Below are 14,759 nucleotides of genomic sequence, written 5' to 3' on the forward strand. Positions count from 1 at the left end.
ATGATCTCACTATCATTGGTGGGGTTCAGAATGCTCTGTGATTGTAGGTGAACTACAAATCCCAGCAACTACAACTCCCAAATGTCAAGATTCTATTTTCCCCAAACTCTACCAGTGTTCACATTTGGGCATATTGAACATTCATGTAGAGTTTGGTCCAGATCCATCATTGTGTGAGTCCACAGTGATCTCTGGATGCAGGTAAACTACAACTCCAAAACCAAAGGACACTGCCCACCAAACCCTTCCAGTATTTTCTGTTGGTCATGGGAGAACTGTGTGCCAAGTTTGGTCCAATTCCATTGTTGGTGGAGTTCAGAATTCTCTTTGATTGTAGGGGAATTATAAATCCCAGCAACTACAACTCCCAAATGACAAAATCAATTTTTTTTTTGAGTGAAGGACATACATTGGGTTGTTAGGTGTCTTGAGTCCAAATTTGGTGTCAATTCGTCCAGTGGTTTTTGAGTTCTGTGAATACCACAAACAAACATTACATTTTTATTTATACAGATAATATTGTTTTTATATTCTTTTATATTACTGTTATATTTTATATGCTATGTTTTAACTCTGTGTTACTGAGCTTGGCCCCATGTAAGCCGCCCCAAGTCCATTATTATTATTATTATTATTATTATTATTATTATTATTTTGTGTCAAGTTTGGTTCAATTCCATCGTTGGTGGACTCCAGAATCCTCTTTGATTGTAGGTAAACTATAAATCCCAGCAACTGCAACTCTCAAATGACAAAACCAATCTCCCCAACCCCATCAGTATTCCAATGTGGCCGTAGCAGGTATTGGTGCCAAATTTAGTCCAGGGAATGAAAATACATCCTGCATACCAGATATTTACATTATGATTCATGTTGTTGTTGTTCATTCGTTCAGTCGTCTCCAACTCTTCGTGACCTCATGGACCAGCCCACGCCAGAGCTCCCCGTCGGCTGTCACCACCCCCAGCTCCTTCAAGGTCAGTCCAGTCACTTCAAGATACCATCCATCCTTCTTGCCCTTGGTCGGCCCCTCTTCCTTTTACCTTTCACTTTCCCCAGCATCATTCCCTTCTCTAGGCTTAGCTGTCTCCTCATGATGTGGCCAAAGGACTTCAACTTTGTCTCTAGTCTCCTTCCCTCCAGTGAGCAGCCGGGCTTTATTTCCTGGAGGATGGACTGGTTGGATCTTCTCGCAGTCCAAGGCACTCTCAGAACTTTCCTCCAACACCACAGCTCAAAAGCCTCTCTCTTCCTTCGCTCAGCCTTCCCTAAGGTCCAGCTCTCACATCCGTAGGTGACTACAGGGAAGACCATGGCTTTGACTAGGCAATGGATCTTTGTTGCCAGTGTGATGTCTCTACTCTTGACTATTTTATCGAGATTGGACATTGCTCTCCTCCCAAGAAGGAAGCGTCTCCTGATTTCCTGGCCACAGTCTGCATCTGCAGTAATCTTTGCACCTAGAAATACAAAGTCTGTCACGGCCTCCACATTTTCTCCCTCTATTTCCCAGTTGTCAATCATTCTTGTTGCCATAATCTTGGTTTTTTTTATGTTTAGCTGCAACCCGGCTTTTGCGCTTTCTTCTTTCACCTTGATTAGAAGGCTCCTCAGCTCCTCCTCACTTTCGGCCATCAGAGTGGTGTCATCTGCATATCTGAGGTTGTTAATGTTTCTTCCAGCCATTTTCACCCCAGCTTTGCATTCCTCAAGCCCCGCACATCCTCGCATGATGTGTTCTGCATACAAGGTGAATAGGTTGGGTGAGAGTATGCAGCCTTGCCGTACGCCTTTTCCAATCTTGAACCAGTCTGTTGTTCCGTGGTCAGTTCTGACTGTTGCTACTTGGTCCTTGTACAGATTCCTCAGGAGAGAGGGAAGGGGGCTTGGGATGCCCATCCCACCAAGAACTTGCCACCATTTATGATGATCCACACAGCCAAAGGCTTCAGAATAGTCAATGAAGCAGAAGTAGATGTTTTTCTGGAACTCCCTGCCTTTCTCCATTCTCTAGCATTGGGATATTGGCAATCTGGTCTCTCGTTCCTCTGCCTTTTCTAAACCCAGCTTGTCCATCTGGCCACTCTCTCTCCATGTATTACTGGAGTCTTCCTTCAGGATCTTGAGCATTACCTTCCTGGCATGAGAAATAAGGGCCACTGTACGGAAGTTGGAGCAGTCTTTCGCATTTCCCTTTTTTGGTATGGGGATATAAGTGGATTTTTTCCAGTCTGATGGCCATTCTTGTTTTCCATATTTGCTGGCATATGGCATGCATCACCTTGACAGCATCATCTTTTAAGATTTTAAACAGTTCAGCTGGGATCCCGTCGTCTCCTGCTGCCTTGTTGTTAGCAATGCTTCTTAAGGCCCATTCCACCTCACTCCTCAGGATGTCTGGTTCTAATTCATTCACCACACTGTCAAAACTATCCTCAATATTATTATCCTTCCTATACAGATCTTCTGTATAGTCTCGCCACCTTCTCTTGATCTCTTCAGCTTCTGTTAGGTCCCTGCCATCTTTGTTTCTTATCATACCAATTTTTGCCTGAAATTTACCTCCAATGTTTCTAATTTTCTGGAAGAGGTCTCTTGTCCTTCCTATTCTGTTGTCTTCTTCCACTTCCATGCATTGCTTATGAATCATAACATGCATTGCTTATGATTCATAACAGTAGCAAAATGACAGTTATTAAGTAGCAACGAAAATAATGTTATGTTTGGGAGTCACCACAAAAATGAGGAATTGGATTAAGAGGTCACAGCATTAGGAAGGTGGAGAAACACTGCTCTAAGGCAAAACTATTTCTGGATGTTCGTTCTGAGAAATGCCAGAACTTCCAGATACATATAACAGTAACACTGTCTTGTTGTTTTGTAGTGAAAACTACCTGATTCGCTGGGGAAGTAATGGAATGCCAAAGGAAATTGAAAAACTCAACAACCTTCAAGCTGTCTTTACGGTAAATCTGGTTGTTCTGGCTCGCTGAAATGCCATTTTCCTGCCTCACCTGCAGCAAAGTTATTTTCACTGTGCTCTTATCATTACGTCTTCATTTCCTTTTGTTTTCCTAAGATTTTAGGTCATTTTGCAAGAAATAGACAGAGGCTATTGGTGAATGCTGTTTAAATAAGAATTTGCCTATGTAATCTGTCAAGCACAGAGTTTTGGCAAGCTGTCCCTTGTTTGCAAAGCCAAACAAATAGAGAATGCCCTTTTGACATCCTTGCTTGTGGAGCTTTGCAACTGATTTCTCAAAACACAATATATAATGAAGAGTTGTGGAACTGATAAAACCACGAACTTTTATCATGTGGATTTTATAAGAATAGACAGTGAAATTATATCATTATATTCAACCAAAGAAAATAACCGTAAGGTAATAACAACAACAATAACAATAATAATGGGGTTACTGTGATTTTTTTTGGGCTGTATGGCCCTGTTACAGAAGCATTCTCTCCTGAAATTTCACCTACATCTATGTTAGACATCCTCAGAGGTTGTGGGGTTTCCTGCCATAAATGTGGGTTCAGTCATCGAGTCATCAGCAACCAGTCAATTATATTACGTTTCTAACAGAACAAAGCAAACAAACAAACAGACAAAATACAAAATACAGAATACAAAATTTGTGAGTTTGGTAGTTGATTAAATGTCCTTTGACCAGTATCTGGCCACTTGGAGTGCCTTTGGTGTTGCCGCAAGAAGGTCCTCCATCGTGCATGTGGCAGGGCTCAGGTTGCATTGCAGCAGGTGGTCAGTGGTTTGCTTTTCTCCACACTCGCATGTCGTGGATTCCACTTTGGGGCCCCATTTCTTGAGGCTGGCTCTGCATCTCGTGGTGCCAGAGCGCAGTCTGTTCAGCGCCTTCCAAATCGCCCAGTCCTCTGTGTGCCCAGGAGGGAGTCTCTCATTTGGTATCAGCCATTGGTTGAGGTTCTGGGTTTGAGCCTGCCACTTTTGGACTCTCGCTTGCTGAGGTGTTCCAGCGAGTGTCTCTGTAGATCTTGATTTAAGTCGTTGACGTGCTGGCTGATACCCAAACAAGGGATGAGCTGGAGATGTCTCTGCCTTGGTCCTTTCACTATTGGTCGCTACTTCCCGACGGATGTCAGGGGGTGCAATACCGGCTAAGCAGTGTAATTTCTCCAGTGGTGTAGGGCGCAGACACCCTGTGATAATGCGGCATGTCTCATTAAGAGCCACATCCACTGTTTTAGTGTGGTGAGATGTGTTCCATCTCACCACGCATGCATACTCAGCAGCAGAGTAGCACAGCGCAAGGGCAGATGTCTTCACTGTATCTGGTTGTGATTCATAAATGTGAGTGAAATGTCAGAAGAGAATGCTTCAGGAACATGTTCATACAACTCGAAAAACTCACAGTAACCCAGTGATTCCGGCCATGAAAGCCTTTGACAACATAATAATAATTTATTTCTATAGCACCAGGACTGTGGCACAGCTGGCTGGAAATTAGCTGCATTAAGATCACTACTGACCAAAAAGTCATGAGTTCGAAGCCAGTTTGGGTCGGAGTGAGCTTCTGATCAATTCTGTAACTTGCTGTCAACCTTTGCAACCTGAAAGACAGTTGCATCTGTCAAGTAGGAAATTTAGATTTAATTTAGCAGTTGTGTTGTTAAGTGCGAAGTATCGAACCCTACGCAGACGGTCAGTCAATGCGACTTAAGCAACGTGCAGTCATTGAATTCTTGACAGTAGAAGGTGTCACCGCAAAGGAGATTCATCAGATAATGCAAACTGTTTATGGTGATTGTGTTGATGTGAGTACTGCGTATCATTGGGCAAGTAAGTTTAAAGATGTTGAGGTGACACCTTCTGCTGTCAAGATTTCAATGACTGCACATTACTTAAGTTGCATTGACCGACCATCTGCACAGGGTTCCATACTTTGCAGTTTAACAACACAACTGTTCAATGCTAAGGGTTACTGCCAAAATGGAACTGTAGAGGAGAGTCTACTGAACAAGCCAGTACCTGCCACATATTATTTATTTATTTATTTATTTAGTATATTTGTATAACCCTCTTCTCAGCCCTCAGGGCGACTCAGAGCGGTTAACAAAGCAGATACAATTCTTAAACATGATAAAAACAGTTAAAAACAAGTTAAAAGAATCACATTATAACAATCAATAAGCATCATAACACCTCATCTCGTCTCATAGTTCAAATCAAGATCCAGTCTCATCATCCAAATGTTCCATATTTCTATATTCGTTACACTGCCTATTCAAATGCCTGCTCGAACAAACAGGTCTTCACTTTCCTCCAAAATGTGAACAGGGAGGGGGCTGATCTAATTTCTGTGGGAAGGGGTTCCACAGCTGAGGGGCCACCACTGAGAAGGCCCTGTCTCTCGTCCCCGCCAACCGTACTTGTGATGCAGGCAGGACCGAGAGCAGGGCCTCCCCAGACGATCTCAACGTCCTAGCTGAGACTGGTTCATAGGAGGAGATACGTTCGGACAGGTAAGTTGGGCCAGAACCGTTTAGGGCAGGGGTCCTCAAACTTTAAACCGAGGGCCAGGTCACAGTCCCTCAAACTGTTGGAGGACCGGATTATAATTTGAAAAAACATGAATGAATTCCTATGCACACTGCACATATCTTATTTGTAGTACAAAAAAATCACACTTCAAAACAATACAATAATTAAAATGAAGAACAATTGTAACAAATATAAACTTATTAGTATTTCAGTGGGAAGTGTGGACCTGCTTTTGGCTGATGAGATAGGATTACTGTTGTTGTTGTGTGCTTTCAAGTCATTTCAGGCTTAGGTTGACCCTGAGCAAGGGCCGGGTAAATGACCTTGGAGGGCCGTATTCGGCCCACAGGCCTTAGTTTGAGGACCCCTGGTTTAGGGCTTTATAGGCTAAGGATCTTAACAACCTTGATGGTTCATAGGGGAGAATCCATTCGGACAAGTAAATTGTGCTAGAACTATTTAGGGCAGTGTTTCTCAACCTGGGGGTCGGGACCCCTGGAGGGGTCGCCAGGAGGTGCCAGAGGTCACCAAAGACCATCAGAAAACACAGTATTTTTGTTGATCATGGGGGTTCTGTGTGGGAGTTTTGGCCCAATTCCATCATTGATGGAGTTCAGAATGTTCTTTGATTGTAGGTGAACTATAAATCCCAGCAACTACAACTCCCAAATGTCAAGGCCTATTTTCCCCACACCCCACCAGCGTTCACATTTAGCATACTGAGTATTCGTGCCAAGTTTGGTCCAGATCCATCACTGTTTGAGTCCATAGTGCTCTCTGTAGGTGAACTACAACTCCCAAACTGAAGGTCAATGCCCACCAAACCCTTCCAGTGTTTTCTGTTGGTTGTGGGCATTCTGTGTGCCAAGTTTGGTTCAATTCCATCGTTGGTGGAGTTCAGAATACTCTTTGATTTGATTGAACAGGAGCAAAATTACAGTTATGAGTTAGCAAAAGAATGTTATGTTTGGGGATCACCACAACATGAGGAACTGTATTAAGGGGTCGCGGCATTAGGAAGATTGAGAAACACTGGTTTAGGGATTTATAGGCCAACGCCAGCACTTTGAATTGTGCCCGGTAGCAAATTGGCAGCCAGTGGAGCTGGCGCAACTGAGGAGTTGTATGCTCCCTGAGTGCCGCTCCTGTTAGTATCCTGGCTGCTGAGCATTGGACTGTTTGAAGCTTCCGGACAGTCTTCAAAGGCAACTCCTTGTAGAGAATGTTGCAGTAGTCTATACAGGATGTAACCAGAGCATGGACTACCGTGGCCAAGTCAGACTTTCCAAGTACTGCCAACTGTTGAGGAGTTACGAAGGTGGAGGCATTACTTTTCATTCAACCCTTGTGCGAACATAATCATGACACAAGGCATGACATGCCTCAAATTTGAACTTTACAACCACAAATAGTTAAGAAAAAAAACAAACAATCGTAGTGGTGTCAATTAGCACACTAGGCTTATGGATCATCAAAAAGTTGTTGGAATCATGACCGTGAACTTTGTAGTTCTACAGTCAGGAGAAACTTCGGTAGCTGGTTCCACTAGACACATACTACAACATGGGGGAAGTCATGGATTCCTGTGCTCATACACTGTTTGTAAATTGAACACAGTGCTTACAACTTAGACCAGCACCATTCACCACCACACGGAACATCTCAGTCAACTGAAGAGTCAGAAATCAGATTCATAAGGCACTCAACCACAACTTTTTCTTCCCAAACCAATCCAAGCTATGATCTGATGTCTTCTGTCATTCTTTCCCTTCCTCTTCTAGGACCTTAGCAGTTCTGACCTGATCCGACCTCGAATTAGCCTGGTGTGTCAGATTGTGAGAGTGGGTCACATGGAGCTGAAAGAGGGCAAGAAGCACACCTTTGGCCTCCGGAGACCCTTCGGAGTAGCAGGTATGAATATCAAGCATTGCTTTTGTCCTGTTCTGAAACTTACAACACCAAGAGTGGTGAACGTCTGGGAAGTTCTGGTTTCTTCACCACGTCATACTTGACTTTCACATCCCTTATAGGATGCCTCACTTTCCCAACCTAAGAGGTTACAAACGATAATCATAGAATCATAGAATCAAAAAGTTGGAAGAGACCTCATGGGCCATCCAGTCCAACCCCATTCTGCCAAGAAGCAGGAATATTGCATTCAAATCACCCCCGACAGATGGCCATCCAGCCTCTGTTTAAAAGCTTCCAAAGAAGGAGCCTCCACCACACTCCGGGGCAGAGAGTTCCACTGCTGAACGGCTCTCACAGGAAGTTCTTCCTCACATTCAGATGGAATCTCCTCTCTTGTCGTTTGAAGCCATTGGTCCATTGCATCCTAGTCTCTAAGGAAGCAGAAAACAAGCTTTCTCCCTCCTCCCTGTGGTTTCCTCTCACATATTTCTACATGGCTATCATATCTCCTCTCAGCCTTCTCTTCTTCAGGCTAAACATGCCCAGCTCTTTAAGCCGCTCCTCATAGGGCTTGTTCTCCAGACCCTTGATCATTTGAGTCACCCTCCTCTGGACACATTCCAGCTTAGAGTCAACATCTCTCTTGAATTGTGATGCCCAAAATTGGACACAATGCAATCATAGAAGTTCCGGAGCAAGACATGAAAGGAGTCAGTTAATCTAGTTTCCTGAACTAGATTATATGAGTCTACACTACTATATAATTCAGTTCAAAGCAGGCAATCTGGATTTTATTTGGAAATGTAGAAGGGGCCTTAGTTTCCTTTAGGTGGCATGATTAGCTCTGGGCAATCATGAGATCCAGAAGCAGGAAGATCAGAGATTCCCCATCCCTGGTTTGAAATGAAATGATCATGACAAAGTATTGGTATATATATATATATTTAATTTGAAACCATCGTACTGGTATAGTTTTTTTATTATTTGAAACCATCTTATTGTGGCAATATAATTGGCTAACACGTGTGTTATTCTAGTGATGGACATCACAGATATCATTCATGGGAAGGTGGACGATGAAGATAAACAACATTTTATTCCCTTTCAGCAGTAAGTATTAATATGTTTTTGTTCAATGAAGCATAATGTATGGATAGTCTGTTTGCCCTATGTGTGGGATATCAAATTCTCCGGTGTATAAGATGACTGGGTGTATAAGACGACCCCCAACTTTTCTAATTAAAATACAACTCCCAAATGTCAAGGTCTATTTTTCCCAAACTCCACCAGTATTCATACAGTATTTGGGCATATTCATACGGTATATTTGCCAAGTTTGGTCTAATTCCAGCATTGATGGAGTTCAGAATGCTCTTTGATAGTCAGTGAACTATAAGTCCCAGCAACTACAACTCCCAAATGTCAAGGTCTAGTTTCCCCAAACTCCACCAGTGTTCACATTTAGACATGTTGAGTATTTGTGCCAAGCTTGGTCCAGATCCATCACTGTTTGAGTACACAGTGCTGTCTGGATGTACATGAACTACAACTCCAAAACTCAAGATGAATGCCCACCAAAGCCTTCCAGTATTTTCTGTTGGTCGTGGAAGTTCTGTGTGCTAAGTTTGGTTCAATTCCATCGTTGATGGAGTTCAAAATGCTCTTTGTTAGTAGGTGAACTATAAATCCCAGCAACTACAACTCCCAAATGTCAAGGTCTTGTTTCCCCAAACTCTACCAGTATTCATATTTGGGCATATCGAGTATTTGTGTCAAGCTTGATCCAGATCCATCACTGCTTGAGTCCACAGTGCTCTCTGGATGTAGGTGAACTACAACTCCAAAACTCAAAGTCAATGCCCACCAAACCCTTCCAGTGTTTTCTGTTGGACATGGGAGTTCTGTGTGCTAGGTTCAGTTCCATTGTTGGTGGAGTTCAGAATGCTCTTTGATAGTACGTGCACTACACATCCACAGCAACTACAACTCCCAAATGACAAAATCATTCCTCCTCAGCCCCCCCCCCCCCCCCCCCCAGTATTCAAATTTGGGCATATTGGGTATTTGTGCCAAATTCGGTCCAGTGAATGAAAATCAGATATTCACATTATGATTCATAATAGTAGCAAAAATACAATTGTAAAGTAGCAACAAAAAATAATGTTACAGTTGGGGGTCACCACAACATGAAGAACTATATTAAGGGGTTGTGGCATTAGGAAGATTGAGAACCACTGTCTTAGAGCTTTACCCTGTGTGCTTTGTGTTAGCCATATTCTATGGGTCTTCCTCCATCCACTGATCTGCAGAAGTCTTGAGTGATCACTCCAATAATCCTATCACCAGCCATACCATCTGAATGGCCAAGTCTGGAATGATGGGAGTTGTTATCTTTGGAGGACACCTTGCCAGAAAAGGCTTCTGCAAGTTGTCCTGCCCCAGATTGAACTCTGAGGTCATGCTAAAGAGAACAATAGCTGGGAAGTAGGCATGGTTAGGTTCGGTCAGAATCTTCGTAATTCAGAATAAATTTGGAAAGATTTCCTTTTTGAAGCAATTTCAAAGTTGTTAAGGAAACCGGAAGTCCCTTTGCCCTTTCGAAGTTTTTGCTGCCATTTCTCTTCTGAATCAGTAAGTGAGTCAGAAATGATTCAGCTTTCCCCCCGCTTCTGTTCCCTGGCCTCGGTTCAAGCCAGAGAAGCGTTCTAAACCAGTGTGGATTGATTCCCTTCCTTTCCTTTCCCTCCCGCGAGAGAAGCAGTTTTAACCAGTGTTGATGGTTTCCCTTTCCTTTCCCTCCTGCGTCAGTTTTAACCAGTGCGGATGGATTCCCTTCCTTTCCTTTCCTTTCCCTTCTGCGAGAGAAGTAGTTTTAACCAGTGTGGATAGATTCCCTTCCTTTCCTTTCCCTCCTGTGTTAGTTTTAACCAGTGCGGATGGATTCCCTTCCCTTCCCTCCTGCGAGAGAAGCAGTTTTAACCAGTGCAGATAGATTCCTTTCCTTTCCCTCCTGTATCAGTTTTAACCAGTGTAGATGGATTCCCTTCTTTTCCTTTCCCTCCCGCATTAGTTTAAACCAGTGTGGATGGATTCCCTTCCTTTCCTTTCCCTCCTGCGTCAGTTTAAACCAGTGTGGATGGATTTCCTTCCTTTCCCTCCTGCATTGGTTTTAACCAGTGTGGATGGATTCCCTTCCCTTCCCTCCTGCGAGAGAAGCAGTTTTAACCAGTGCAGATAGATTCCTTTCCTTTCCTTTCCCTCCTGTATCAGTTTTAACCAGTGTAGATGGAGTCCCTTCCTTTCCTTTCCCTCCTGCGTCAGTTTAAACCAGTGTGGATGGATTTCCTTCCTTTCCCTCCTGCATTGGTTTTAACCAGTGTGGATGGATTCCCTTCCCTTCCCTCCTGCGAGAGAAGCAGTTTTAACCAGTGCGGATAGATTCCTTTCCTTTCCTTTCCCTCCTGTATCAGTTTTAACCAGTGTAGATGGAGTCCCTTCCTTTCCTTTCCCTCCCGCATCAGTTTAAACCAGTGTGGATGGATTCCCTTCCTTTCCTTTCCCTCTTGCATCAGTTTAAACCAGTGCAGATGGATTCCCTTCCTTTCCTTTCCTTTCCCTCCCGCATCAGTTTAAACCAGTGTGGATGGATTCCCTTCCTTTCCTTTCCTTTCCTTTCCTTTCCTTTCCCTCTTGCTTTAGTCTTAAGCTAGAGAAGCGGTTTTAACCAGTGTGGATAGATTCCCTTCCTTTCCTTTCCTTCCTGTATCAGTTTAAACCAGTGTGGATGGATTCCCTTCCTTTCCTTTCCCTCCTGCATCAGTTTAAACCAGTGTGGATGGATTCCCTTCCTTTCCTTTCCCTCCTGCATCAATTTAAACCAGTGTGGATGGATTCCCTTCCTTTCCTTTCCCTCCTGCATCAGTTTAAACCAGTGTGGATGGATTCCCTTCCTTTCCTTTCCCTCCTGCATCAGTTTAAACCAGTGTGAATGGATTCCCTTCCTTTCCTTTCCCTCCTGCATCAGTTTAAACCAGTGTGGATGGATTCCCTTCCTTTCCTTTCCTTTCCTTTCCCTCTCGCTTTAGTCTTAAGCTAGAGAAGCGGTTTTAACCAGTGTGGATAGATTCACTTCCTTTCCTTTCCCTCCTGTGTCAGTTTTAACCAGTGTAGATGGATTCCCTTCTTTTCCTTTCCCTCCTGCATCGGTTTAAACCAGTGTGGATGGATTCCCTTCCTTTCCTTTCCCTCCCGCGTCAGTTTAAACCAGTGTGGATGGATTCCCTTCCTATCCTTTCCCTCCCGCGTCAGTTTAAACCAGTGTGGATGGATTCCCTTCCTTTCCTTTCCCTCTCGCTTCAGTCTTAAGCTAGAGAAGCGGTTTTAACCAGAGTGGATGGATTTCTTCCCTTTGCTTCTAACCCCCCCCCCCCTGTTTCTGGAGTAAAACAACTACTTTCAAAGTAAAGACCACCCAATGAAACAGGAAGTAACACTTTGAAACCCTTATCGAAGGATTTGGAAGTCTCAGAAGTTTCACAAAGTTTTGAACTTTTTTAAAGTGAAAATCGGAATTGACTTTAGATTCAAACCACCAGCAACCCCTACAACCGAAATGTGTTTTGAATTTTTTTTTTATCAAACAAGCCTACTGGAAAGTAGCTTCAGATGTTCTGTTTCTCCCCAGGATTGCCATGGAGACATACATCAGGCAGCGGCAATTAATCATGGCCCCTTTAATAACTTCCCACGTGATTGGAGAGAATGAACCTCTCACGTCTGTCTTCAACAAAGTCATCGCTGCCAAGGAAGTGAATCACAAAGGGCAAGGTATACAAAGCAAAAGAAAATATGATTGTGGAAAAACCACAACAAGTGGGAAATACAGTTGGAATTGGCTTGGGGAAAAGAGACACTCCATAGGTTAGGAAGCAAATTAATGGCTTAGGATGGGTCATTGGTCAAGGTCAAAGCTTGCATTGAAGGTATTAATAATTGAATTGTATTTAACACTAAGCTTTTGTATCTTTTTACTCATAGTATATGGACATTGAGCCCCCAGTAGCGCAGCGGGTTAAACCGCTGTGCTGCTGAACTTTCTGACCAAAAGGTCGGAGGTTTGAATTCAGGAAGCAGGGTGAGCTCCTGCTGTTAGCCCCAGCTTCTGCTCACCTAGCAATTTGAAAACATTCAAATGTGGGTAGATCAGTAGGTACTGCTTCGGTGGGAAGGTAACTGCTCCGTGCAGTCATGCTGGCCACATGACTTTGGAGGTGTCTAGGAAAATGCTGGCTCTCCAGCTTAGAAATGGAGTTGAGCACCAACCCCCTCAGGAATTGGACACAACTATACTTAATGTCAGAGGGAAATCTTTTCCATTATTATTATTATTATTATTATTATTTGAAACACAACAAGATGAGTCCACAGCAGACACTCTGCTGGCTGTTGTATTGGCTCACACAAGGGTCTAGGACTGTGTGATGTATCGGTGAATAATGTGTGCAGATCCCAGTAAGGTGGCCTTCTGCAGATGGCAAGTGGTAATTTTGTCAGCACCAGTTGTGTTTAAGTGCAGGCCAAGGTCTTAAGGCACTGCACCCAGTGTGCCGATCACCACTGGGACCACCTTTATTGGCTTGTACCAGAGTCTTTGCTATTATTATTATTATTATTATTATTATTATTATTATTATTATTATATTAGGAGCCCCCGGTGGCGCAGTGGGTTAAACCCCTGTGCCGGCAGGACTGAAAACCGACAGGTCAAAGGTTCGAATCCGGGGAGAGCACGGGTGAGATCCCTCTGTCAGCTCCAACTCCTCATGTGGGGACATGAGAGAAGCCTCCCACAAGGATGGTAACACATCAAAACATCCGGGCATCTCCTGGACAACGTCCTTGCAGACGGCCAATTCTCTCACATCAGAAGTGACTTGCAGTTTCTCAAGTCGCTCCTGACACGACAAAAAAAACATATTAGATATAGTATTTTACTCTATATGGACATTAATTTTGAAAGCTGCTTTTGGGCCCCAGTATTGGGGGGGGGGGGGGGGGAATAAATACTAGGCTTGGGCGGTTTTGTTCGTTAATTTCGTAATTCGTTATTAATTCGTATTTAAATTAGCTTACGATCCAATATTGAGCCATGCAGGAATAGTGTGAGGAGTAATTAAAAATCGAAACAATTTTTCCAATTTATTTCGTAATTATTTCGTAATTATTTTCGTAATTATTTCGTAATTATTTTCGTTTTATAGTTGTTGTTTTATAAGTTTTATAGTTGCTTGTTTTATCACACCAACAGTCAACAACAGAGGGAGAGGGAAGCTTCAGAAGTTCCCCCTGCCCCATTTGGAGATGGTTTTTAGCGTTTTTTAGTGCATTACGCAATCGCGTCCGCCATTAACGAATCGATTCGTAATTTTACAAAATTTCGTATATTTTGAAATTTTTTAAAGGTAAATTTCGGAATTCTTTAAAAAAAAACGAAACGCAGGGGCCCCCTAAAAACGAAACGAGTTTAGAAACAAATTTTTTTGTGGTTACCCAAGCCTAATAAATACATATTAATTTCTTTATTGCTCCATTTTGTATTAAGGTTAAGGATGGTAGAAAGGAACGACGAGACCCCCATACAGTATTTTTCCACACTGTTGCAAACATGGATTCGTGGGGAGGGGTGGTATTATATAGTTTCTTTATCAAGTTCATAATTATTTTCTGCAATATAATTCATACGGTTGCTTCCCTTTTTGTTTTGTTTTTCTGCCTCTTAGGCCTTTGGGTTTCTTTGAAGCTTCTACCTGGGGATTTAGCCCAGGTTCAGAAGGACTTTTCTCATCTTGTTGACAGATCAACAGCAGTGGCACGAAAAATGGGATTCCCAGAGATTATTCTGCCTGGTGGGTACTTTTTTCTTTGTGGAGACAACTTCTAACACAGCACAGTGGTTGTGGGATTAAAAGAGCAGATTGTGGTGGTTCCCAACCTGTGGACCATGGACCATCAGTGGTCCCCAAGATTAAAATGGTCCGTGGCCTCATCATTACTACACCGTTGCCTTGAAACCACACGACAACAAGAGCGACTGGTCTCGTGAAACCCTCTTAAAGTGCCGAGACAACGGAGATGTCGGGAAGGGAGAGGCTGACTACCCACAAAAGATTACTAATCCCTCATCAACTCTAGATTATTGAATATGGTTTTCTATGGGCGAGCAGATGGCGACTAATGGAAGGGCTGGTCCTGGGTGAGGTGTTTGGTCACAAATGGTCCTCATTCTGATTGTGCATGAGGATTGAGCCGGTTTATTACTCCTCTTTTC

The 14,759-nt window shown here is 43.2% G+C and overlaps 1 protein-coding gene across 2 annotated transcripts in view; it reads left to right on the plus strand.

Annotated features, from left to right (window-relative positions):
* The window catches only part of DOCK5 (dedicator of cytokinesis 5), a 204,389-nt gene that overhangs the window by 72,356 nt on the left and 117,274 nt on the right, over window positions 1-14,759 (plus strand). For both annotated transcript variants that reach the window (XM_067470674.1, XM_067470675.1), the window contains exons 9-13: window positions 2,885-2,966; window positions 7,303-7,432; window positions 8,470-8,542; window positions 12,117-12,259; window positions 14,212-14,337. In XM_067470674.1, coding sequence (XP_067326775.1) covers window positions 2,885-2,966; window positions 7,303-7,432; window positions 8,470-8,542; window positions 12,117-12,259; window positions 14,212-14,337 — 554 coding nt within the window. The remainder of the gene's footprint in view (window positions 1-2,884; window positions 2,967-7,302; window positions 7,433-8,469; window positions 8,543-12,116; window positions 12,260-14,211; window positions 14,338-14,759) is intronic.

Source organism: Anolis sagrei, chromosome 7 (genome assembly GCF_037176765.1).
Source record: "Anolis sagrei isolate rAnoSag1 chromosome 7, rAnoSag1.mat, whole genome shotgun sequence".
NCBI lineage: Eukaryota > Metazoa > Chordata > Lepidosauria > Squamata > Dactyloidae > Anolis > Anolis sagrei.